Here is a 25,748-nt window from a genome sequence, read left to right on the forward strand (position 1 = left end):
ATTTTAAAGTGTACTAAATTATCCTCACATTTTATCTGGTGAATTGAGAAGAAGTTTTATGAGAAAATAATATATGTTACGTGAGATACATTTCTTAATGTTTTTTTTTTTTTTTTTTTTCCCCCTACTACGCTCTTGGCCGGGATATACCTCAGGGATCCCTTGGGTCATTCTAGTTCACTCAGCACTACTCCCTCTGGTGGACATAATTATATTACAGTGGGGTTCACCGCTAATTCTCATTTTTAAATACATTTGTCTTTAATTTGTATCAGTCCTTTCATTCAGTTGGTTTTTGGGATTTAAAAACTTCCCCACAAAATTATTTTTAAATAATTTTTTAAATAATTTTAAAACACATTTTTAATTAAACACTTTGGTTTTATATTTTTCACTCGCATATTTGCACACTGGGAATTATGGCAATATGCTTCTAGTTCTTTCATAGATCTGCCATGTGAATGGCAACATAAAAAAAATAAATAAAAAATACATCGGTGTAAAATACATAATTTCTCCAAATATAACTCCTTTTATACACTCCCATTTATCACTACTATTGGTGAAAGGAAACTTTTTGCACTCTCTATCTTCACTAGTTATATCAAATGAGTAATTACTCTCCACTACTCCTCACCACTGATAGCTCAGTGGTGAAACTGCCAGACATTTGTCTCAAACTCACCACAATGAAACTGGTTCTTATCCTCTCTTGTTCCCTTTTTTGTGTTCTACATATTTCATATATTTCTTTTTATTTAATTATTAAAGTCCATGTTATTGTATTGATTGTCTGAATAGGATACACAATACTATCACTATCCAGAATATATGTTTTTCTATATATATATGTCACTTTGCTTGTCTTTTTCAAATATCTTTATGTGCAGCATGTGCAGGTTGACGCCCTTTTCTCACAACGGGGGGTTACGCCCACACAGCATATAAAGCTGTCATTTGTATAGACCGATCACAACTCTGTACTGGAACCTGAAGAAGAGGTGCGGTTTGTCACCTCGAAACGCTTAGTTTCTGTAGTACATATAATAAAGAACTTGAAAGATTTATATGGATTTCAGAAGAATTCTTATCACTAAAGCAGCGCGGATGCTCAGAAGTGCTTTTCTTGGATCCTCAACTTCTGGACCTGGAAACTTGAATTCATTTAGGTTAGCTAAGTGTTTCCTCACTATCTTTCTGTTTATAGATATCCTGGATTCTTCTATTCCCTTAATAGGACAGTGAAGAACAGTTGATGTTCCATTTCCTTTCTGAGAGAAAACAGATGCAAAATAGGAATTTAAAAGTTCGGCCTTCTCAACATCCTGTCTTACTATTTCATCATTTTCATCCTGAGAAAATCCTATAGCATCTTTGACTTTTCTTTTACTTTTGACATATCCCCAAAATCCTTTATTATTGCTTTTGTCATCTCTTGCAAGCCTCAATTCATTGTCAGCTTTAATAATCTGATTTGTGCCCTGCAGGTTCTGAAGACAGAATTATATTCTTCTTTAGATATGCCTCCCTCTTTCCATTTTGTAAACATTTTTTTCTTGCTTTTTAGCCTGTGCTTAAGTTCTGTGTTCATCCATCCTGGTTTCCTTAAATGCTTCCTATTCTTCCCTCTTTTCGGAATTGTTAACAATTGTGCTTTGAGAATTTCATTTTTCAAGATTTCCCATCCTTCCTGGACATTTTTGTCTTTAAGGATATCCAGCCATTGGATCCCTCCAATTCTCTTTCTGAATCCCTTAAAATCTGCCTTTCTGAAATCTAACCTTGACGTCTGAGTCTTCACAGGTCTTCCTCCTCTAGTTATCCAAAATTCTAAAATAGCATGGTCGCTACCTCCTAGGGTCCCAGCCACTTTTACCTCCTCAACCATTTCCTCCCTGTTTATAAGGATTAGATCCAAGGTAGCAGTTCCCCTTGTTTTCTGCCCTACCTTTTGGAAGATAAAGTTGTCAGCAAGAGAGTTTAAGAATTTCCTTGACCTGTTAGTTTTGCCTGAGAGATTCCCAACAAATGTCTGTATAGTTGAAATCTCCCATGACAACTATGTCATATTTTTTGGAGAACTTGGCCATTTGATGCATAAAGAGTTCATCCATATCTTCAGCTTGCACAGGCGGCCTGTAGTAAATGCCTACAATGGTGTCCTTTCCATTGTTCTGTCCTTGTATTCTTACCCAAACAGTTTCCACAGAACTCCCAGTCTCTGAAGCTTCAATCTCTGTGCAGATATACGCGTTTCTAACATACAATGCGACACCTCCTCCTCGTTTATCAAGTCTGTTCCTTGCGAATAAGTTGTATCCTTCTAGTCTTGTATTCCAATCATGTGTATTGTCCCACCAAGTTTCAGTGATTCCAATGACATCATATTTCTTTTCCTGTGTTAGTAATTCCAATTCTCCTTGTTTGTTGCCCATGCTTTGTGCATTAGTATAGAAACATTTTAGTTTGTGATTGGTTTCTCTTTCTCCAATATTTTTATTAATTAGATTCTTTTGTCTTTGTTCTTCCTTTCCACTTCTAATAGCAGAGTTCTCAATAGCATTTGTCAGGTGTATGGCTTTTTCTGGTCTTTTGCTTCCCATTCCCTTCCTTTACAAGTGTAGTAAGGCGACTTCCAAATACATGCTTTCCAGTCTTCGTAAGGTGCACCCATCTCTAGCAAGTAGTCCATCGCATAGGTAATTCACTCCGTGATCCAGAAATCCAAATCGTTGCTGATCACATCATCAACGTAGCCAGTTGTTCACCTGCAGAATCTTATTCCACCTCCTTGTTCCATGACCATCCACTGGGAGGATGGAAGAGAAGACCACCTGCACTCCCAGTTCTTTCACTTTCTTGCCAAAGTTTCCAAAGTCTCTGCAGATGGTTTCCAGGTCGTTTCTAGCTGTGTCATTTGTCCCCACATGTAGTAGCAGGAATGGGTAGTCATCTGTAGGTCTGAAGAGTCCTAAAATCCTGTCAGACACATCTTTAATGTTTGTACCTGGAAGACAGCATATTTCTCTTGAAGTTATATCTGGTCTGCAGATAGCGGCCTCTTTTCCTCTCAACAGGGTATCCCCCATGACCACCACTCTCCGTTTCTTCTTCACAACATTTTTCTTTCTCCATCCAGGAGGAATCTGAAGGCGTACATGGTTGCTGTTTGTGGGCAAAGTCTTATCCCGATGTATTTCTTCATCGTTTTCCTGCGTAAGAGCCTGGTACTGGTTCCTGAGAAGTATGGGTGCTGACTGCCTCCTGATCCTCCTGCTTCTCTGGGTCACATGCTTCCATTCCTCTGTTTCTTCAGGTGCACTTTGAATTTCTTCTCTTTCTGTAACGTGAAGAGATAATTCTGCTCTGTCGAAGAACTCTTCACCTTCCTTAACCCCTTCACGACCAATGACGCCACATAGGCGTCATGAAACAGCCAATCAGAGCGATAGTAATATTTCATCAATGAAAATTGATGAAATATTACAATCCAGCCATGTCCAACGCTGCTGTAGCATCGGACATGGCTGTAGACACCGATTCCACCCCACCCACCGGCGATCGCCCCCCCGCAACTGAATGACAGCGGCGATCTGCCGCCGCTGTCATCATCTGCCCCCCTCCAATTCCCTCTGCTCCCCGCCAGCCTCCGATCCCCCCCTCACCCCCCTGGTACCTCCTGAGTCACCCCGTCCCTCCCGGTGTCCCTCGGGTCCGGATGATGGGCCCGCCCGAATCTGCCGGCTGCAGATTCCATTCTTTCATTTTGATCACTCTCACAGTGAACAAAATGAAAGAAAAAGTAAATAAACCCCCCCGATTATCACCCCCATAGGTAGGCAGAACTAATAAAATAAAGAAAATATTTTTATTTTTATTTTTCCATTAGGGTTAGGGTTAGGGTTGAAAAGAGGGTTAGGGTTGAAGAGAGGGTTAGGGTTGGAAAGAGGGTTAGGGTTGGAAAGAGGGTTAGGGTTGGAAAGAGGGTTAGGCTTGTGGTTAGGGTTAGGCTTGTGGTTAGGGTTATGTTGGGGTTAGGGTTATGGTTAGGGTTGGAATTAGGGTTAGGGATGTGTTGGGGTTAGGGCTGTGGTTAGGGGTGTGTTGGGGTTAGGGCTGGAGTTAGAATTGAGGGGTTTCCACTGTTTAGGCACATCAGGGGGTCTCCAAACGTGACGTAGTGCAACCATTGATTCCAGCCAATTTTGCGTTCAAAAAGTTAAACGGTGCTTCCTCCCTTCCAAGCCCCAACGTGTGCCCAAACAGTGGTTTACCCCAACATATGGGGTATCAGCGTACTCAGGAAAAATTGCACAACAACTTTGGGGGTCTAATTTCTCCTGGTACCCTTGGGAAAATAAAAAATTGGGGGCTAAAAAAATATTTCTGTGGAAAAAATTTTTTTTTTAATTTTCACGTCTCTGCGTGAAACTTCTGTGAAGCACTTGGGGGTCCAAAGTGCTCACCAGGCATCTAGATAAGTTACTTGGGAGGTCTAGTTTCCAAAATGGGGTCACTTGTGGGGGGTTTCTATTGTTTAGGCACATCAGGGGCTCTGCAAACGTAATGACGCCCGCAGACCATTCTGTTGTGAGTTCATTTTCCCCTTCGTCACTGAGGACTGGTGAACTCCCTATTCTGGTGAAGGAAGGTAATAAGCCTGATTATCAGGCACCTGAGCCTGATGAGGATGACTGGCTGAGTGGAGTCACGGACTGGATATAAGGCTGCCGACGCCCTTCTGCCCTGGGGGTGATTTCTCTGTGGACTTCTAGGACACCATTCTGATTCCTGCTCCTCTAAGCTAAGTTTTTCTGCTTTGCCTGTTTGCATTAGTGTTTAGTTTTTGTTTTCCTTGCTTTTTTGGATTCTGCCATTCCCTGCTGGGGTGAGCTGAATCTCCTTTTGCCTGTAGCTCTGTCTTCAGAATATTCCTGAGTACTGACATAGCTTTTTTGAAGCCTAGCGTCTTCAGGGCCTTTTTCACTGTCAGTCTGTTGGCTCTTATTTTCATAGGGTTTTTCACGGATTGCAGACAGCAGCCTTCCTGTCCTTTTCTATCTAGCTAGATTGGGCCCCGTCTTTGCTCAGTCTTTCTTTCTGCCTGTGTCAGTGTTTTCATCTTGCTTCACCGTCATTATCTGTTGGGGGCTGCCTATTGCTTTGGGGTCTGCTCTGGGGCAGTTTAGTTTTCCCCTTTCTTTCTTTAGGCCTAGTTATTTCTCCGGCTGTGATCGAGGGGTCTAGGGCATCGTAGGAACCCCCCACAGCTACTGCCAGTTGTATTGATAGGTTCAGGGGTCTGCAATCCGATAGCTGCCAACTTCTCTGGTTTTCTGGACTTAGCTAGCATTTCTGTTTTTGCCTCCTACGGTGACTCAATCATAACAGAATCACCCGCCATACCGCAGATCCTAGAGTACTCTATAGCAGGAAAGAATTGTGTTTAAAAAAAAAAAAGAGTGTGTATATTCTTTCCTCTATATCTCTGAGGCCGTAGGGGGAATTTTTTTTTCTCTCAATGGAGATAAAGCAATTGTCTGATTGTGTGGAGCAGCTCGCTGCGGAAGTGCGGGGAATTTCCGCCTATCTTGCTCATTCGCATGCTGTTGAACCAAAGATCCCTACACCTGATGTATTTTTTGGGGATCGATCTAAATTTTTGAGTTTCAAAAATAATTGTAAATTATTTTTTGCCTTGAAGCCTAACTCGTCAGGGAGCTCCGCGCAGCAGGTTAAAATTGTCATCTCTTTGCTGCGTGGCGATCCCCAGGATTGGGCGTTTTCTTTGAAACCAGATGATCCTATTCTGACTAATGTGAACGCATTTTTTCAAGCTTTGGGGTTGTTGTATGACGAACCTAATGCTATTGATCAGGCTGAGAAGACCCTGTTGGCATTGAACCAGGGTCGAGATTCTGCAGAGTTGTACTGTCAAAAGTTCCGAAAGTGGGCGGTCCTTACTACCTGGAATGATAATGCCTTGGCTGCTCTCTTTCGGAAGGGTTTGTCAGAAGCCGTAAAAGATACTATGGTGGGATTTCCTGTTCCCTCTGGTCTGGACGATTCTATGTCATTAGCCATTCAGGTTGATCGGCGTTTACGTGAACGCAGGATTGCACGAGAGGTGTTGCCACCGGTTGAACAGACGTCTGAACCTATGCAATGTGATAGAGTTTTGTCTAAGGCGCAACGTCAGGAGTTCAGAAGGCGTAATAAGCTGTGTTTTTTCTGTGGAGATGCCTCGCATATTATTTCTGTTTGTCCTAAATGAGAGAAACGCTTTGCACACACGTTTTCTGTTGGTGGTGTTCAACCTAAGTTTCTTCTGGCAATTACTCTGATCTCCTCCCTGTCCATATTTTCCGCGAAGGCTTTTGTGGATTCGGGAGCAGCGCTAAACCTAAAGGACTTGGATTTTACTAAACGTTGTGGATTTCCGATGACACCTCTGCAGATGCCTATCCCTTTGAGGGGGATTGATGCTACTCCTTTGGCTAAAAATAAACCTCATTTTTGGACCCAGGTGGTCATGCGGGTCGCCCCAGACCATCAAGAAAATTGCAGATTTTTGGTGTTGCATGGTCTGCATGATGCCGTTGTTCTGGGGTTTCCCTGGTTGCAAATTCATAATCCAGTTTTGGATTGGAAATCTGTGTCTGTGGTGAGTTGGGGTTGTCGGTGTACCTTTAGTGAGGCTCCGGTTTTTTCCACCTCTCCTCAGTCGCATGATGTTCCTGACTATTTGGCAGACTTTTATGATGTATTTAGTGAGAATGAGTCTGTGTCCTTGCCTCCTCATAGGAGTTATGACTGTGCAATTGAACTAAGCCCGGGGTGTAAATTTCCCAAGGGTCGGCTCTTCAATTTATCTGTACCCGAGCACGAGGCTATGCGGTCCTATATTAAGGAGGCGTTGGAGAGGGGTCATATTAGACCATCCTCTTCACCCTTAGGTGCTGGGTTTTTTTTTGTGGCCAAAAAGGATGGTTCTTTAAGGCCTTGTATTGATTATCGTGCCCTCAATAAAATTACTATTAAATATCAGTATCCGTTACCCCTGATTTCGGATCTATTCTCTAGAGTTAGAGGTGCTTGCTGGTTTACCAAGCTTGACCTCAGGGGGGCGTATAATCTTATCCGCATTAAGCAGGGGGATGAATGGAAGACGGCGTTTAATACTCCGGAGAGACATTTTGAGTACCTGGTGATGCCTTTTGGGCTCACTAATGCCCCTTCTGTCTTCCAGTGCTTCATGAACAATATTTTCTGAGATTTTGTCGATAAATTTTTGATTATCTATCTGGATGATATTTTGATCTTCTCTAAGGATTGGGATTCTCATGTGGAACATATTCGGACTGTGTTCCGGATTTTGAGGGAGAATTCCCTGTATGTCAAAGGATCGAAATGCCTTTTTGGAGTACAGAGGATTTCATTTTTGGGATTTATTTTGTCTCCGTCAACTATTGAAATGGACCCGGCCAAGGTACAGGCCATTTATGATTGGGTTCAGCCCACTTCTTTGAAGGCCCTCCAGAAGTTTTTGGGTTTTGCTAATTTTTATCGGAAATTTATAGCAAAATTTTCTAGTATTGCCAAGCCATTGACTGATCTGACTAAGAAGGGTGCTGATGTGTTGAATTGGTCTCCGGAGGCTGTTGCTTCCTTTCAGGAGCTGAAGCGAAGATTTACCTCCGCCCCGGTTTTGCGGCAACCTGATGTCTCACTCCCGTTCCAGGTAGAGGTGGATGCTTCTGAGATTGGTGCAGGAGCTGTTTTGTCCCAAAAGGATCCTGTAACAGCTAAAATGAATCCCTGTGCTTTCTTTTCCCAAAAGTTCTCTCCATCTGAACGTAACTATGATGTGGGGAATCGGGAACTGTTGTCCATGAAGTGGGCATTTGAGGAGTGGAGACATTGGTTGGAGGGAGCTAAACATCAAGTTGTGGTCCTCACTGACCACAAGAATTTGATGTACCTAGAGTCGGCTAAACGCTTGAACCCTAGACAGGCTAGGTGGGCCTTGTTTTTTACACGTTTTGATTTTGTGGTCTCTTTTCTTCCTGGAACTAAGAATGTCAAGGCAGACGCCCTCTCTAGGAGTTTCTTTGCTGATTCTCCTGTGGTGACCAAGCCTGCTACCATCTTAGGCGAAGGGGTAGTTCTTTCTGCCATCTCGCCTGATTTGAGACTTGCTCTGCAAGAGTTCCAGGAGGACAAACCTGAGCGTTGTCCCAGTGGAAAGTTATATGTTCCTGACCAGTGGAAGAAGAGAGTGATGTCTGAAGTTCATTGCTCTGCATTGTCTGGTCATCCAGGTATTTTTGGTACTAGAGATCTGGTGAGTCGCTCTTTTTGGTGGCCCACCTTGTCTCATGATGTCAGGAATTTTGTGCAGTCCTGTGGGACTTGCTCCCGGTCTAAATCTTGTTCTCGCTCTAGTGGGTTGTTGATGCCTTTGCCTGTCCCCAAGAGGCCATGGACCCATATTTCAATGGATTTCATCTCTGATATGCCGGTCTCTCAAAGAATGACTGTTATTTGGGTGATTTGTGATAGGGAGTGGTACAAGATGAACCTAAGTTGCCGTCTTCCTCTGAGTTGGTGCCCCTGTTTTTGCAACCGGTGGTTCGCTTACACGGGATTCCTGAGAACATTGTATCTGACAGAGGAGTTCTGTTTGTGTCTAGATTTTGGAGGACTTTCTGTTCCAAGCTGGGAATTCAGTTGTCCTTCTCCTCTGCTTTTCACCCTCAGACCAATGGGCAGACAGAGATAACAAACCAGACCTTGGAGTCGTATTTAAGATGTTTTATTTCCGCTGATCAGGATGATTGGGTTTCATTTTTTCCCTTGGCCGAATTTGCTTTAAATAATAGAGCTAGTTCTGCCACTTTGATGTCACCTTTTTTTTGTAACTTTGGGTTTCATCCTCGATTTTCTTGAGGGCAGGTGGAGCCTTCTGCCTGCCCAGGTGTTGACACTGTGGTGGAGAGAATGCACCAGATCTGGGACCAAGTGGTGGATAAGTTATCTCTCTCCCAGCAAAAGGCCCAGCGGTTTTCCAATCGACATAGGACCATTGGTCCCCAGTTTAAGATTGGTGATATGGTGTGGTTATCATCAAAAAATATTGCTATGAAGGTGGCTTCTCCTAAGTTTAAGCCTAGATTTATTGGACCTTACAAGATTTTGGAGATTATTAATCCGGTCTCTTTCCGGTTGGCTCTTCCTGTCACATTTAAAATCCATAATGTGTTCCATAAGTCCTTGTTGAAGAGGTTTGTTGAACCAGTTGTTCCTGGGGTGGCACCTCCGGACCCTGTATTGGTTGAAGGTAACATGGAATATGAGGTAGAGAAAATACTGGATTCCCGTCTGGCTAGACGGAGACTCCAGTATTTGGTTAAGTGGAAGGGTTATGGTCAGGAGGATAATTCCTGGGTCTCTGCCTCTGATATTCATGCCAAAAGATTGGTGCGTGCCTTTCATCGGGCTCACCCTGATCGCCCTGGTGGCGTGGTTGAGGGTTCGGTGACCCCTCCTCAAGGGGGAGGTACTGTTGTGAGTTCATTTTTCCCTTCGTCACTGAGGTCTGGTGAACTCCCTATTCTGGTGAAGGAAGGTAATGAGCCTGATTATCAGGCACCTGAGCCTGATGAGGATGACTGGCTGAGTGGAGTTACGGACTGGATATAAGGCTGCCGACGCCCTTCTGCCCTGCGGGTGATTTCTCTGTGGACTTCTAGGACACCAGTCTGATTCCTGCTCCTCTAAGCTAAGTTTTTCTGCTTTGCCTGTTTGCATTAGTGTTTAGTTTTTGTTTTCCTTGCTTTTTTGGATTCTGCCATTCCCTGCTGGGGTGAGCTGAATCTCCTTTTGCCTGTAGCTCTGTCTTCAGAATATTCCTGAGTACTGACATAGCTTTTTTGAAGCCTAGCGTCTTCAGGGCCTTTTTCACTGTCAGTCTGTTGGCTCTTATTTTCATAGGATTTTTCACGGATTGCAGACAGCAGCCTTCCTGTCCTTTTCTATCTAGCTAGATTGGGCCCCGTCTTTGCTCAGTCTTTCTTTCTGCCTGTGTTAGTGTTTTCATCTTGCTTCACCGTCATTATCTGTTGGGGGCTGCCTATTGCTTTGGGGTCTGCTCTGGGGCAGTTTAGTTTTCCCCTTTCTTTCTTTAGGCCTAGTTATTGTAACGTCCGTCTGCGGTTCTGGGCTGCAGCCAGACAACACCCCGAGAAACACTGATACCCTTTACCCCTATACAGGGATCTGGATTTACAGCAGAGCCCAGGAGGCGCTGTCTGAATATGAACAGTGACCAGAGCAGGACGGTCGTCAGAGAGGGATAAAAACGGGACCAAAAGCGTAGTCGGGAATCAGAGTCTTAACCGAGCGGACAGCAGAAGTACAAGAAACGGCAGACAATAGCAGAGTGAAATTCAGGCCAAGGTCAGAGTCAAAAACCAGGAGGGCAGCAGAGGTACAGAATCGTTAGGCAGTAGCAGAGTCAGAATATCCAGGCCAAAGTCAAAAACCGGGAGAATAGCAGAAATACAAAATCGTCAGGCAATAGAGGGGTCAGGAATCCAGGCCAAGGTCAGCGTCAGTAATCAGGAGAAATGCAAGGTACAAAAACGGCAGGCAACAGAGTAGTCAGAAGTTCAGGCTGAGGTCGGAGTTAACGATAGGCAATCACAAGTAACACGTAGGGGAACCAAGAATATATCCGGCGGCTTGCAAGCCCAGTCCCAAGGTATTTGAGGGATCAGGTCATCCCTCACAGGCTCCTGGGCTGGTGATGTCATCAGGACCGCCCCCAGGACCAGACCTGACGATGATGCACCAGCCCCATCATGACTGACAGAGGAGCGGAGTCTGCGTCCAGTAGACGCCTGCGCAGAAGCCCTTTCATTGTTGCCGCCCTCACTCGGGCGCGAGCTACGGCGCCTCCTAGTGGTTGAGGGCGGAACAGCAGGCCCCGAGATCGACGACGACATGTCAGTCCGGCGTCTCCTGGTGGCCGAGGCCTGGACAGCAGGCTCCGAGCCCAAGGGCGGCGTGACAGTCCGTCGCCTCCTAGTGGCTGAGGGCGGAACAGCGGGCCCCGAGTCTGACGGCGACGTGACAGTACCCCCCTCTCCAGGAGGGGCCTCCGGACCCTCAAAACCCGGTTTGTCAGGGTGAAGGAGATGAAACCTCCTAATTAATGCCTTGGCATGGATGTTCCTTGCGGGGACCCAGGACCTCTCCTCCGGGCCGTAGCCCTTCCAGTGTATAAGATACTGTATGGAGTCTCTCACAAGGCGGGAGTCAAGGATACCCTGGACTTCATACTCCAAGGACCCTCCGACCGAAACAGGAGGAGGAGGGGACTGGACAGGGTGAATTGGGGAGCGATACAGTTTGAGGAGAGACTTGTGGAACACGTTAGGTAATTTAAATGACTGCGGAAGTTTCAAACGGAAGGCTACCGGATTAACCACTTCTATAATTTCATATGGGCCGATAAATCTGGGACCCAGTTTGGCAGACGGTACTTTCAGTTTGATGTTTTTAGTCGAAAGCCAAACCTTGTCCCCAACCCCCAAGTGTGGCCCCTTGGACCGTCGTTTGTTTGCAGCTGAAGCCTGTCTAACTTGAGCCCCTTTCAAATTCGTATTTACTTCAGACCATATTGTTTTCAAGCGATGTATGGTTTTTCTCTACCCCAGGGTGCTCCGACATCCTAGCCGAGAACGACCCAAAGCGCGGATGCAATCCAAGGTTACAAAAAAAGGGGTAGTTTTAATGGAGTCCTGGTAGCGATTATTTAAGGCAAACTCAGCCAATGGCAGATGTTCTACCCAGTCGGACTGGTGTCCTGACACGTAACAACGGAGGTATTGCTCCAGAGCTTGATTAGCACGTTCGGTTTGCCCATTTGTTTCGGGGTGGTAGGCCGAGGAGAAGGATAACTCAACACCGATGCGTTTACAGAACGCCCTCCAGAATTTTGAGACGAACTGGGTACCTCTGTCGGACACAATATTTGACGGAACACCATGAAGACGTACAATGTGCACAAGGAACAATTTGCTCAAGGTTTCGGAGTTAGGTAAGCCAGACAGGGGAATAAAATGGCACTGTTTGCTGAACCTGTCTACCACCACCCAGATACATGTTTTCCCATCTGAGGTTGGCAGGTCTGTGATGAAGTCCATGGAGATGTGGGTCCATGGACTCTCAGGGATGGGCAAGGACTGAAGCCAGCCAGCAGGGCGATTATGGGTGGATTTGGCGCGGGCACAGACTTCACATGCTGAAACATAGTTCTTACAGTCCTTGACCACCGTCGGCCACCAAAAGTTCCTAGTTACCTACCTGGTGGTATTGTTGAGCCCAGGATGACCTGCCAGAACAGAGTCATGTGACTCTTTAAGAACTTGAAGGCGAAAGGAATTCGGAACAAACAATTTTTTGAGGGGTGTAGTGTCAGGAGCTCGTTCTGGAGACCTACGGATCTCCTCCAGAAGGTCCAAGGAAACTGCCGACACGACGATCCCATTGGCTAATATGGGAACGGGTTCACAGTCTTCGGCTTGTGTGGGGCAAAAACTGCGAGAGAGGGCATCGGCCCTCACATTTTTCGTGCCAGGGCGAAAGGTGATTAAAAAAATCGAACCTTGAAAAGAACAAGGCCCACCTGGCCTGCCTGGAATTCAGTCTTTTAGCTGACTCCAGGTAGGTCAGGTTTTTGTGGTCTGTAATGACGGTGACCTTGTGTTTGGCGCCTTCGAGAAAGTGACGCCATTCCTCGAAGGCCCATTTGATTGCTAGTAATTCCCGATTCCCAATATCATAGTTCTTCTCTGTGGCAGAGAACTTTCGGGAAAAAAAAGCACATGGGCGCAGCTGAGTGAGGGCTGCAGTGCCTTGCGATAGCACTGCTCCCACTCCGACTTCGGAGGCATCCACCTCCACAATAAATGGGCGATCTAAGTCAGGTTGTACTAAAACCGGGTTGGCCACAAAGCATTCTTTTAACGTAAAAAATGCTTGAATGGCCTCGGGATTCCAGTTGGTCACGTCCGCCCCCTTTCGGGTTAGATCCGTGAGTGGCTTGGCAATCTCAGAAAAACTCTTGATAAACTTACGGTAGTAATTGACAAATCCCAAAAATCGCTGCAATGCTTTCAGCGATTTGGGTTGCACCCACTCCTTAATAGGTTGGATCTTGGCAGGATCCATGCGGAACCCCCTGCCTGAGACCATGTACCCCAAAAATTGTACCTCCTCAGCGAAAAAGACACATTTCTCCAACTTAGCAAACAAGGAGTTCTCCCGTAGTCTCTGCAGTACTGAACGGACGTGTTGAGCATGCGTCACAGGGTCAGTGGAGTAAATCAAAATATCATCCAAGTACACAACGACATACACACCACAGATGTCCCTGAAAATATCGTTAACAAAGTGCTGAAACACTGCAGGAGCATTGCTGAGTCCGAAAGGCATTACTAGGTACTCAAAGTGACCAAGAGGTGTATTAAACGCTGTCTTCCACTCATCGCCGTCTCTTATGCGGATTAAATTGTATGCCCCCCGGAGGTCAAGTTTAGTAAACCAACGGGCTCCAATTAGCTGATTAAAAAGATCAGGGATGAGTGGAAGCGGGTACTGGTTCTTTATAGTGATTGCGTTTAATTCCCGGTAGTCAATGCAGGGTCTGAGACCACCATCTTTCTTCTCTACAAAGAAGAACCCAGCTCCAACTGGTGAAATAGATGGTCTAATGAACCCCTTTCTTAAGCTATCCGCTATGTACTCATTCATGGCCTGACGCTCTGGACCAGAGAGATTAAATATTCTCCCTTTTGGAAGACGGGCATCTGGAATTAGGTTTATAGGACAATCATACTCTCTGTGGGGCGGTAGTTTCTCAGACTCTATAACGGAAAAGACATCTCCATAATCCCTGAGAGCAAACGGTATGAAGGGGTGTTTTTTTAGCTTGGTTTGATTTACTGCTACAGAGATGCAATTATCCTGGCATTGCGAACTCCAGCGCACCACATCACCCAGGTGCCAGTCAATGACAGGGTTATGTTGACGTAGCCACGGCATTCCCAAAATGACTGCAGAAGATAGATTGTCCAACACAAAAAAGGAAATAAGCTCAGTATGTAGTGCTCCTACTGACATAGTTATCTTAGCAGTAACAAATTTAACCCCCTCCTGAATAATGGATGTGCCATTAATAGCCGTGGTTTTAATTGGAATATTAAGTTTTAGTAATGGTACACCCAGATCCCTAGCAGTCATAGAATCCATAAAATTGCCTTCAGACCCACTATCCACATACGCATTTAAACAGAGAGTTTTCTGACCAAATAAAACTGAGATAGGTAATAAAACTTTCGCCGCATCTGCGGGCAATACCTGAGCCTCTGGACAACCATAGCCAGAGTGGTTGCCCAGAGGGCGACGTCCCAGGAGCATGGATCTCTGACGTATAGCTCTCTCCCTGAAGATTCCAGACTGCAGCATGCTTGTGCAGGAGAATGAGAGTGATCTTCCAAGCAGTGCAGTGCAACAGGTGTTCAGGCCAACAATCAGCTCAGTCAGGAGAAAGGAAAAAAAAAAAAGTTCAGGGAAACTGCTTTTATATATGTTAGGAGTATACACAAAAAGCAGTTTTATTTTGTTTGGCCGGATATAATGTAACGTCCGTCTGCGGTTCTGGGCTGCAGCCAGACAACACCCCGAGAAACACTGATACCCTTTACCCCTATACAGGGATCTGGATTTACAGCAGAGCCCAGGAGGCGCTGTCTGAATATGAACAGTGACCAGAGCAGGACGGTCGTCAGAGAGGGATAAAAACGGGACCAAAAGCGTAGTCGGGAATCAGAGTCTTAACCGAGCAGACAGCAGAAGTACAAGAAACGGCAGACAATAGCAGAGTGAAATTCAGGCCAAGGTCAGAGTCAAAAACCAGGAGGGCAGCAGAGGTACAGAATCGTTAGGCAGTAGCAGAGTCAGAATATCCAGGCCAAAGTCAAAAACCGGGAGAATAGCAGAAATACAAAATCGTCAGGCAATAGAGGGGTCAGGAATCCAGGCCAAGGTCAGCGTCAGTAATCAGGAGAAATGCAAGGTACAAAAACGGCAGGCAACAGAGTAGTCAGAAGTTCAGGCTGAGGTCGGAGTTAACGATAGGCAATCACAAGTAACACGTAGGGGAACCAAGAATATATCCGGCGGCTTGCAAGCCCAGTCCCAAGGTATTTGAGGGATCAGGTCATCCCTCACAGGCTCCTGGGCTGGTGATGTCATCAGGACCGCCCCCAGGACCAGACCTGACGATGATGCACCAGCCCCATCATGACTGACAGAGGAGCGGAGTCTGCGTCCAGTAGACGCCTGCGCAGAAGCCCTTTCATTGTTGCCGCCCTCACTCGGGCGCGAGCCACGGCGCCTCCTAGTGGTTGAGGGCGGAACAGCAGGCCCCGAGATCGACGACGACATGTCAGTCCGGCGTCTCCTGGTGGCCGAGGCCTGGACAGCAGGCTCCGAGCCCAAGGGCGGCGTGACAGTCCGTCGCCTCCTAGTGGCTGAGGGCGGAACAGCGGGCCCCGAGTCTGACGGCGACGTGACAGTTATTTCTCCGGCTGTGATCGAGGGGTCTAGGGCATCGTAGGAACCCCCCACGGCTACTGCTAGTTGTGTTGATAGGTTCAGGGGTCTGCAATCCGATAGCTGCCAACTTCTCTGGTTTTCTGGACTTAGCTAGCATTTCTGCTTTTGGCTCCTACGGTGACTCAATCATATCACCATTCCATCAAAGTCTGCATTTCAAAACGCCACTACTTCCATTCCGAGCCCTTACGTGTGCCCAAACAATAGTTCCCCCCCACATATGTAGTATCAGCGTACTCAGGACAAACTGTACAACAACTTTTTGGGTCCAATTTCTCCTGCTACCCTTGTGAAAAAAAAAATTGCTGGCTAAAAATCATTTTTTTTGAGGAAAAAAAATATTTTTTATTTTCACGGCTCTGCGTTATAAACTTCTGTGAAGCGCTTGGGGGTTCAAAGTGCTCACCACACATCTAGATAAGTTCCTTGGGGGGTCTAGTCTCCAAAATGGGGTCACTTGTGGGGGGGTTCCACAGTTTAGGTACATCAGGGGCTCTGCAAATGTAACATGATGCCCGCAGACCATTCCATCAAAGTCAGCATTTCAAAATGTCACTACTTCCCTTCCAAGCCCCGACATGTGCCCAAACAGTGGTTCCTCCCCACATGTGGGGTACCAGCATACTCAGGACAAACTGGACAACAAATTTTGGGGTCTAATTTATCCTGTTACCCTTGTGAAAATAAAAAATTGCGCACTAAAAAATAATTTTTTGAGGGAAAATGTTTTTTTTTATTTTCATGGCTGTGCGTCATAAACTTTTGTGAAGCACTTGAGGGTTCAAGGTGCTCTCCACACATCTAGATAAGTTCCTTAGGGGGTCTAGTTTCCAAAATGGGGTCATTTGTGGGGAGCTCCAATGTTTAGGCACACAGGGGCTCTCCAAACACGACATGGTGTTCGCTAACGATTGGAAGTAATTTGCATTTCAAAAAGTCAAATAACACTCCTTCCCTTCTGAGCCCTGCCGTGTGCCCAAACAGTGGTTCCCCCCCACATGTGGGGTACCAGCGTACTCAGGACAAACTGGACAACAAGATTTGGGGTCCAATTTCTCCTGTTAGTCTTGTGAAAATTAAAATAGTGTGCTAAAAATCATTTTTGAGGAAAAAAATTATTTTTTATTTTCACTGCTCTGTGTTATAAACTTTTGTGAAGCACTTGGGGGTTCAAAGTGCTCCCTACACATCTAGATAAGTTCCTTAGGGGGTCTAGTTTCCAAAATGGGGTCACTTGTGGGGGAGCTCCAATGTTTAGGTGCACAGGGGCTCTCCAAATGCGACATGGTGTCCGATAACGATTGGAGCTAATTTTCCATTCAAAAAGTCAAATGGTGCTCCTTGCCTTCCGGGCCCTGCCGTGCACCCAAACAGTGGTTTATGACCACATATGAGGTATCTGTGCACTCAGGAGAAATTGCTCAACAAATTTTAGGATCCATTTTATCCTGTTGCCCATGTGAAAATGAAAAAACTGAGGCTAAAAGAAAATTTTTGTGAAAAAAAAGTTTTTTGTTTTTTTTTTACAGATCAATTTGTGAAGTACCTGGGGGTTCAAAGTGATCACTATGCATCTAGATAAGTTCCTTGGGGGTCTTTTTTCCAAAAGGGGGTCACTTGTGGAGGAGCTCCAATGTTTATGCACACAGGGGCTCTCCAAACACGACATGGCAACCGCTAAATATTCCAGCATATTTTCCATTCAAAAAGTCAAATGGCGCTCCTTCCCTTCTGAGCCCTGCCGTGCGTACAAACAGTGGTTTATGACCACATATGAGGTATCGTTGTACTCAGGAGAAATTGCCCAACAAATTTTAGGATACATTTTATCCTGTTTCCCATGTGAAAATGAAAAAATTGATGCTAAAAGAAAATTTTTGTTGGAAAAATTGAAATGTCCATTTTTTCTTTCCACATTGCTTTAGTTCCTGTGAAACACCTGAAGGGTTAATAATCTTCTTGAATGTAGTTTTGAGTAGCTTGAGGGGTGCAGTTTTTAGAATGGTGTAACTTTTGGGTATTTTCTGCCATATCGACCCCTCAAAGTGACTTCAAATGTGAGGTGGTCCCTAAAAAAAATGGTTTTGTAAATTTTATTGTGAAAATGAGAAATCGCTGGTCAACTTTTAACCCTTATAACTTCCTAAAAAAAAAATTTTTTGTTTCCAAAATTGTGCTGATGTAAAGTAGACATGTGGGAAATGTTATTTAGTAACTATTTTGTGTCACATACAGTGGGGAAAAAAAGTATTTAGTCAGTCAGCAATAGTGCAAGTTCCACCACTTAAAAAGATGAGAGGCGTCTGTAATTTACATCATAGGTAGACCTCAACTATGGGAGACAAACTGAGAAAAAAAAATCCAGAAAATCACATTGTCTGTTTTTTTTTTCATTTTATTTGCATATTATGGTGGAAAATAAGTATTTGGTCAGAAACAAAATTTCATCTCAATACTTTGTGATATATCCTTTGTTGGCAATGACAGAGGTCAAACGTTTTCTGTAAGTCTTCACAAGGTTGCCACACACTGTTGTTGGTATGTTGGCCCATTCCTCCATGCAGATCTCCTCTAGAGCAGTGATGTTTTTGGCTTTTCGCTTGGCAACATGGACTTTCAACTCCCTCCAAAGGTTTTCTATAGGGTTGAGATCTGGAGACTGGCTAGGCCACTCCAGGACCTTGAAATGCTTCTTACGAAGCCACTCCTTCGTTGCCCTGGCGGTGTGCTTTGGATCATTGTCATGTTGAAAGACCCAGCCACGTTTCATCTTCAATGCCCTTGCTGATGGAAGGAGGTTTGCACTCAAAATCTCACGATACATGGCCCCATTCATTCTTTCATGTACCCGGATCAGTCGTCCTGGCCCCTTTGCAGAGAAACAGCCCCAAAGCATGATGTTTCCACCACCATGCTTTACAGTAGGTATGGTGTTTGATGGATGCAACTCAGTATTCTTTTTCCTCCAAACACGACAAGTTGTGTTTCTACCAAACAGTTCCAGTTTGGTTTCATCAGACCATAGGACATTCTCCCAAAACTCCTCTGGATCATCCAAATGCTCTCTAGCAAACTTCAGACGGGCCCGGACATGTACAGGCTTAAGCAGTGGGACACATCTGGCACTGCAGGATCTGAGTCCATGGTGGCGTAGTGTGTTACTTATGGTAGGCCTTGTTACATTGGTCCCAGCTCTCTGCAGTTCATTCACTAGGTCCCCCCGCGTGGTTCTGGGATTTTTGCTCACCGTTCTTGTGATCATTCTGACCCCACGGGGTGGGATTTTGCGTGGAGCACCAGATCGAGGGAGATTATCAGTGGTCTTGTATGTCTTCCATTTTCTAATTATTGCTCCCACAGTTGATTTCTTCACTCCAAGCTGGTTGGCTATTGCAGATTCAGTCTTCCCAGCCTGGTGCAGGGCTACAATTTTGTTTCTGGTGTCCTTTGACAGCTCTTTGGTCTTCACCATAGTGGAGTTTGGAGTCAGACTGTTTGAGGGTGTGCACAGGTGTCTTTTTATACTGATAACAAGTTTAAACAGGTGCCATTACTACAGGTAATGAGTGGAGGAAAGAGGAGACTCTTAAAGAAGAAGTTACAGGTCTGTGAGAGCCAGAAATCTTGATTGCTTGTTTCTGACCAAATACTTATTTTCCACCATAATATGCAAATAAAATGAAACAAAAACAGACAATGTGATTTTCTGGTTTTTTTTTTCTCAGTTTGTCTCCCATAGTTGAGGTCTACCTATGATGTAAATTACAGACGCCTCTCATCTTTTTAAGTGGTGGAACTTGCACTATTGCTGACTGACTAAATACTTTTTTTCCCCACTGTAACTCTTTGGTTTAACAGAATAAAAATTCAAAATTTGAAAATTGCAAAATTTTCTTCATTTTCACCAAATTTCTGATTTTTTGACAAATAAACGCAAAAATTATCAACCTAAATTTACCACTAACATGAAGCCCAATATGTCACGAAAAAACAATCTCAGAATCGCTAGGATCCGTTGAAGCGTTCCTGAGTTATTACCTCATAAAGGGACACTGGTCAGAATTGCAAAAAATGGCCTGGTCATTAAGGTCAAAATAGGCTTGGTCATGAAGGGGTTAATGATCTTCAACGTAGCTAACCTCTCTTCGAGATTTTGCATCTTTTCCTCCAACAGGGACACAAGCTTGCATTTGTGGCACGTGAAGTTTGGCTTTTCCACTGGTAAGGCTGGTTTCACACTTGCGTTTTTTTGCGCTGTATTTTAGCGCTAAATAATGCATGCGTTTTTTTCCCTATATTTTGCATGGGATGCGCTTATGTGCGCATACACATGCGTTTGTATGCATTTTTATGCGCATGCGTTTTTTTGTGGTGTGCGCTCGGGCGCACAAAATGCATCCTGTTGTATTTTTTGGGCGTCCGACTTGCCTCATAAAAACGCATGTGCGCAATGCGTTTTTTTACAGCAAGACACTCATTATAAGTCTATGGGTGCGCATATGTGCGCATTGACATGCTCATGTATGCGTTTTTTTGTTGACCATTAGATAGACAATGGAATTTAGGGGTTTGGGTTAGAGTTAGGGTTAGTTAAGGGGTTTAGGGTTAGGGTTAGTAGGGTTTGGTTAAGCGTTAGGGTTAGTATGGTTTGGTTAAGGGTTAGGGTCAGGGTTAGGGTATGGTTTGGTTAAGGGTTAGGGTCAGGGTTAGTAAAGTCATGGTTTGGGTTAGTGTGAGGGGCCAACTAATGTTGGGGAAAAACCCAAACGCGGTAAAAGCGCACCAAAAACACATACAAACGCATAAAAACGCTGCGTTTTTTTCATGCATGCTCATGCGTTTTTTTGCAGGAAAAATGCAGCTGCAAAACAAAGCAAGTGTGAAAGTAGCCTAAGTCTGTGAACATGTAGCTAGAAATGCAGCTCACCAAATGGCTCCTGGCCTCTTCCATATTGAGATTTCTTAAAAGCGATGAAAGATTAACCAAAATTTGCGCGCCGATAAGCGCGCGGTTTTCCAATTTCCTCTTTTCAGCTGCAACGGCCAAAACCCAGTGATCGTTGAGCTCACGGAGACTCTTCACTTATCCCAGAAGGCACTGGGAATATGCAAATGATCTCCTCAGGACTCTTCCCCTGGTTTTCCGATTTCCTCTTTTCAGCTGCAACGGCCAAAACCCAGTGATCGTTGAGCTCGCGGAGACTCTTCACTTATCTCAGAAGGCACTGGGAATATGCAAATGATCTCCTCAGGACTCTTCCCCTGGTTTTCCGATTTCCTCTTTTCAGCTGCAACAGCCAAAACCCAGTGATCGTTGAGCTCGCGGAAGCTCATCACTTATCCCAGAAGGCACTGGGAATATGCAAATGATCTCCTCAGGACTCTTCACCTGGAAACTACAAGCAAAACATAATATATACAATCAGTCAGTACAGGGTACATCAGGAATACATATTATACATTAACAGCTGACCAGGGATGGACTAATTAACCAGGCTAATATATGCAAATTGCCTCTTCAGAAAGAAAGAGGACTTTTACTCTACAGCGCCACCTTGTATCTTGTACCTTGTACCTTGTACCTTGGCTTGTATCCTAAGTCATATTACAAGACTCGTTAAAGGGTTGATTGTGACTTGTAGGATCGCTACTACCAATAGGTGGCGCTGTAGAGTAAAAGTCCTCTTTCTTTCTGAAGAGGCAATTTGCATATTATTTTCCCAGAGGAGCATTGCACGGCGAATAAGTCTCCTTACCTTGACAAGCCACAGCTGGCATGTCACTCTCCGCAAGGAGAAACCTTACCTCTTAGACCCTAGTCCAGGCTAATATAGGACAGGAATTAGATACAGAAAACATGAATACATGCCAGTGATGCAATTGCAAGGGGAGAAGAAAAGATGAGATGCTTCCTGAATGCAGGCTGAAGGAAAATGGAGGAAAGTGAGGGAGATGGAGGCTGAACTAACCACAATGCTTTGCAAAGGCTACAAACACAAAGCTTACCATAATGCATTGCAAAAGGAAGGAAAAGATTCAGACATAAGTAAATGAAAAACAATATACGACTGTGAATATGACACTGGTCACTAGAGGGTGCCCAAAACACTGAAAACAATACAGTCTATGTACATTTAGATTTGGCCATATTCTCACCAGTAAATTATTGGAAATATAAACAAGCAGATAATCAAAGATTATGAATTAGATGTCAGAGACAGAACATTCATTATCCTGTTGAAAGAGGGCATTTCTATCAGGGAATAATGATGCCTTGAAGTAATGTGCTTGGTTTCTTATTAATTTCAACTCTTAATGGTTTTTATTTTATCGCTCATCAATATACATGTACAATAATACATTTATTGGTAAAGAACCTTAAGAGTGTTATATATTGACTTGTTATTCCATCTTTGATTTTGCTAAAATTATTACATATTCTTACATCTTTTGTCAGTGTGGCGGAGCTGGCCCTTTCCCTGAGTGTGCAGACCCACCAAAAGGAATTCAGATGTTATGGCATCCTTCAATAGTTAAACCCTACCTCATACTTCTGTCTGAGTGCTCTAACCCTGACACCTTAGAAGGCGCTGCTGGAGCATTGCAAAACTTAGCTGCAGGAAGCTGGAAGGTAATTACGTTTTTTGTTGACAATTATTGATTTCTTATTCTCTCTATAGAATGCTTCATTTAGTACAATTTGTGACATAATAAAAAGCATGCATTATAATATATAGATAATAAATGGATACATAGTTTAAAGATGTAAACCAAATCATGTGGAAAATTTGCATGGATCATTTGCATGATTTCTTTTAATCTATTAGTCTATGTTCATACTAGGCATTTTTTAAGCTTTTTTTCTGCAGCAAAACTTGCACTCTAGGCAGAAGAGAAGCAACTCAAAAACACAGGTTTTGGTGTGTTTTTGCTGCATATTTCAGGTTCCCACTGTTTATTTTCTCAATTTGGTCAGCCATTAAGTTGCCTAGGCATTGTTCAGTTTCACACCATGGTTGGCCACAGGCTTTGTTCAGTCACAACTTGGTTGGCCAATGTGTACTTTATTCGCATACTAATTTAATTAAACTCTACTAATGCAAACTGTTATTTCAGGTGACCAAGACAAGATGGTAAACCTGGCAAAATCACAAAAATAAATGGTTTTACATACTGCTGTACTTTTTTTTTCAATAAAAATGCAATAAAACCTGATAGCTGCATTTTTAATCGTTTTTTCACCACTCATTACTTTCAATGTGTGAAAAACTCTGAAAGAATGACATGCTCTATTGTACAGAAAAAAATCAAATCACAAGATAAGAAAAAAACAATCTGTGTGCATGAAAACTTGCATTAAAAAAGCATTTTAAACCGCTGAAAAAATGCCTAGTGTGAGCATAGCCTTAACGTTTGGGGCATTCTTTCTGTATGAAGGTGTACTTTATGTAGCAATGCTTACCCTATATAAATGTGGTCCCTGTTTTACTCTGTTTTGCCGCACATGAGCCGCATCAGGACTACACGGACGGCCGCCTTGAAGTAGCGCTACAGTAAGCGCTGTTCCCGGCGGCTGGTGCTGAATGCGGCTGTGATTCTTCTCTCCTGCTCTTCCGGCAACAAAAAGCAAGAGAGAAGAATGAATGAAAACCCGATATGGGGTCCCCCTCTATTTGTGAAAAGCCCTCAGCTTTCAGATTCAGCAAGGTTGGTTCTCAAGAACAGAGGGGTCCCAATGCTGTTTTTTTAATTATTTAAATCATTTAAAAAAAAACGACGTGGGGTCCCCCCTATTTTTGACAACCAACCTGACTAAAGCTGACAGCTGAGGGCTGATATTCTCAGGCTAGTAAGGGGCCATTGATCTTGGCCCCCCTCAGCCTAAAAACAGCAGCCGGCGCATGCTCAGTAAAAAGGGGTGACATCACCGTTCATCACTGAGTCTGTGCTCTGCTTCCATTCATTCCCCAGTCATTTACAGTCGAGAGCGGCTGTGTTAGCAGCGCTCCGCCGGTAAACGTATTAACCCCCGAGATCAATTTATGCTGTGGGAAGTGACGGGGCACCGGACAGGTAATTTATATTGTTGCTTTATTATTTTAAACTTTTTTTTTATAGGAGATCGATGACATCGCAAAGGAATTAGAAGTGTAATAAAGATTTTAAAACTGTGTGTACTGTATTCTTTCATTAAAATACTTTGTTCTTATTGTATGTGTGTTTATTTAACCCTTTAATTACTATAGGATTAGTAATGGACTGGTGTCTTATTGACACCTCTTCATTACTAATCCAGGCTTAATGTCACCTTAAAATAGCATGGTGACATTAACCCCTTATTACCCCACTTGCCATCAATGAAGGACAAGAGGGAAGAACCTGGCAAAGCTCCAGAATAGGCGCATCTAATAAATGTGCCTTTTCTAGGCAGCTGCGGGCTGCTGTTTTTAGGCTGTGGGGGGCCAAGATCAATGGCCCCTTACCAGCCTGAGAATATCAGCCCTCAGCTGTCAGCTTTTGTCAGGTTGGTTGTCAAAAATAGGGGGGACCCCACACCTTTTTTTAATGATTTATTTAAATAATTAAAAAAAAAAAAAGTGTGGAGACCCCTCTATTCTTGAGAACCAATCTTGATGAAGCTGATAGCTGAGGGCTGCAGCCCACAGCTGTAAGTTTGGTCTGGTTGGTTCATATACAGAGGGTGACCCCACATCGGGTTTTCATTCATTCTTCTCTCCTGCTTGCTGTTGCCATCAGAGCAAGAGACAAGAATCACAGCAGCGTTCAGCACCAGCCGCCGTGAACAGTGCTTACAGTAGCCGCTTCTTACCGGCGGCCGTCCTTTAGCACGGAGGACAGTGTGAACTGTTGTCTCCGTGTGCACATGTGCAGCACATGTTGTGGGCCGTGTATCCGTGTTAAAATGGACATGTCTCCGTGTTTTGCACACGGACACACGGTCCGTGAAAACACGCTGATATGTGCATAGACCCATTCATTTGAATGGGTCTGCGTGTGTCAGTGTCTCCGGTACGTGAAAAAACTGTCACTACACATAGCAGAGACACTGACATGTGAAATGGGCCTTAAATTGTATAGCAAAGGCACGCAAAAGTTGTAATAAAATCTGTATGCTCACCTTGTGAGCTGTGTATACAAGCATGGCATGGTACAAACTGCAGTCATCTCATCTTGCTGGATTCACAGCTGATTAATTTTGATGATTTTTTTAGGAAAACGGGAATGGGGTGTTTGTCTTAATGAACGTTTTCACTTCCAAATGGTGTAAATTGTGTGTTAATATATAAATAAAACTGATATAAACCTCATGAAAAAAGTAAAATGTATGTGTAGGAGGCAAAGGAGTTTTCAGTTCTGTACCAGAATCTTCATAAAAAAATATACAGGCTTGGATTGGCCCACTAAGGCACTGGTGAATCCCCCTTGTGGGACCCACCGCCTCACCTGCCCTGGTGTGATAAAAAAATGCCCCATACCAGCATGCCACACCACAGCTATGCACTGATCAGCTAATTTTCATCCACAGCAGCACACTCCCTCCTTCCCTTGCTGTGCTAGGTACTGGAGTTGAACGGACACCCCTACAGCAGTCAAGAGATGTGTTACTTGCAGAAAACAAAATTATGTTGTGTAAACCTTTTACGATGAGACAGAAATGTGCGAATGGGTCTAAAAATAATGGAAAGACCTGGCTAGTCATTGCTTGAGTTGAAAAACATGTGATGGTGTCTCCGCGGCTTGTGTTTTGCATGTTTTTAAAAATAATGGATGTGAAAACTAAAGTCAATTTGAATGAATGCCAATCTCTATATATAAAAATGAATGTGTGTGTGTGTATCACCAACCAATCACGAAGCATTTTTAATTTCACCAGAGCTGTTCAAAAGAAGCTGAGCTGTGATTGGTTGCTATGAGCAACAGTTTTCCTTGCAACCAATCACTAAGTATCTCTCATTTCACCAGAGCTGGTTAAAAGAAGCTGAGCTGTGATTGGTTGCTATGAGCAAGTTTTCCCACTTGACAACACATCAGCAGACACTGAT

At 44.1% G+C, this 25,748-nt stretch overlaps 1 protein-coding gene across 6 annotated transcripts in view; it reads left to right on the top strand.

Annotated features, from left to right (window-relative positions):
• Positions 1-25,748, top strand: part of CTNND2 (catenin delta 2) — a 3,465,616-nt gene that overhangs the window by 2,050,155 nt on the left and 1,389,713 nt on the right. For all 6 annotated transcript variants that reach the window (XM_073587627.1, XM_073587626.1, XM_073587628.1 and 3 more), the window contains one exon: positions 22,142-22,315. In XM_073587627.1, coding sequence (XP_073443728.1) covers positions 22,142-22,315 — 174 coding nt within the window. The remainder of the gene's footprint in view (positions 1-22,141; positions 22,316-25,748) is intronic.

The sequence above is a fragment of the Dendrobates tinctorius genome, unplaced genomic scaffold (genome assembly GCF_039654945.1).
Source record: "Dendrobates tinctorius isolate UK_male_01 unplaced genomic scaffold, ASM3965494v1 ptg000100l, whole genome shotgun sequence".
In the NCBI taxonomy this organism is placed as follows: domain Eukaryota; kingdom Metazoa; phylum Chordata; class Amphibia; order Anura; family Dendrobatidae; genus Dendrobates; species Dendrobates tinctorius.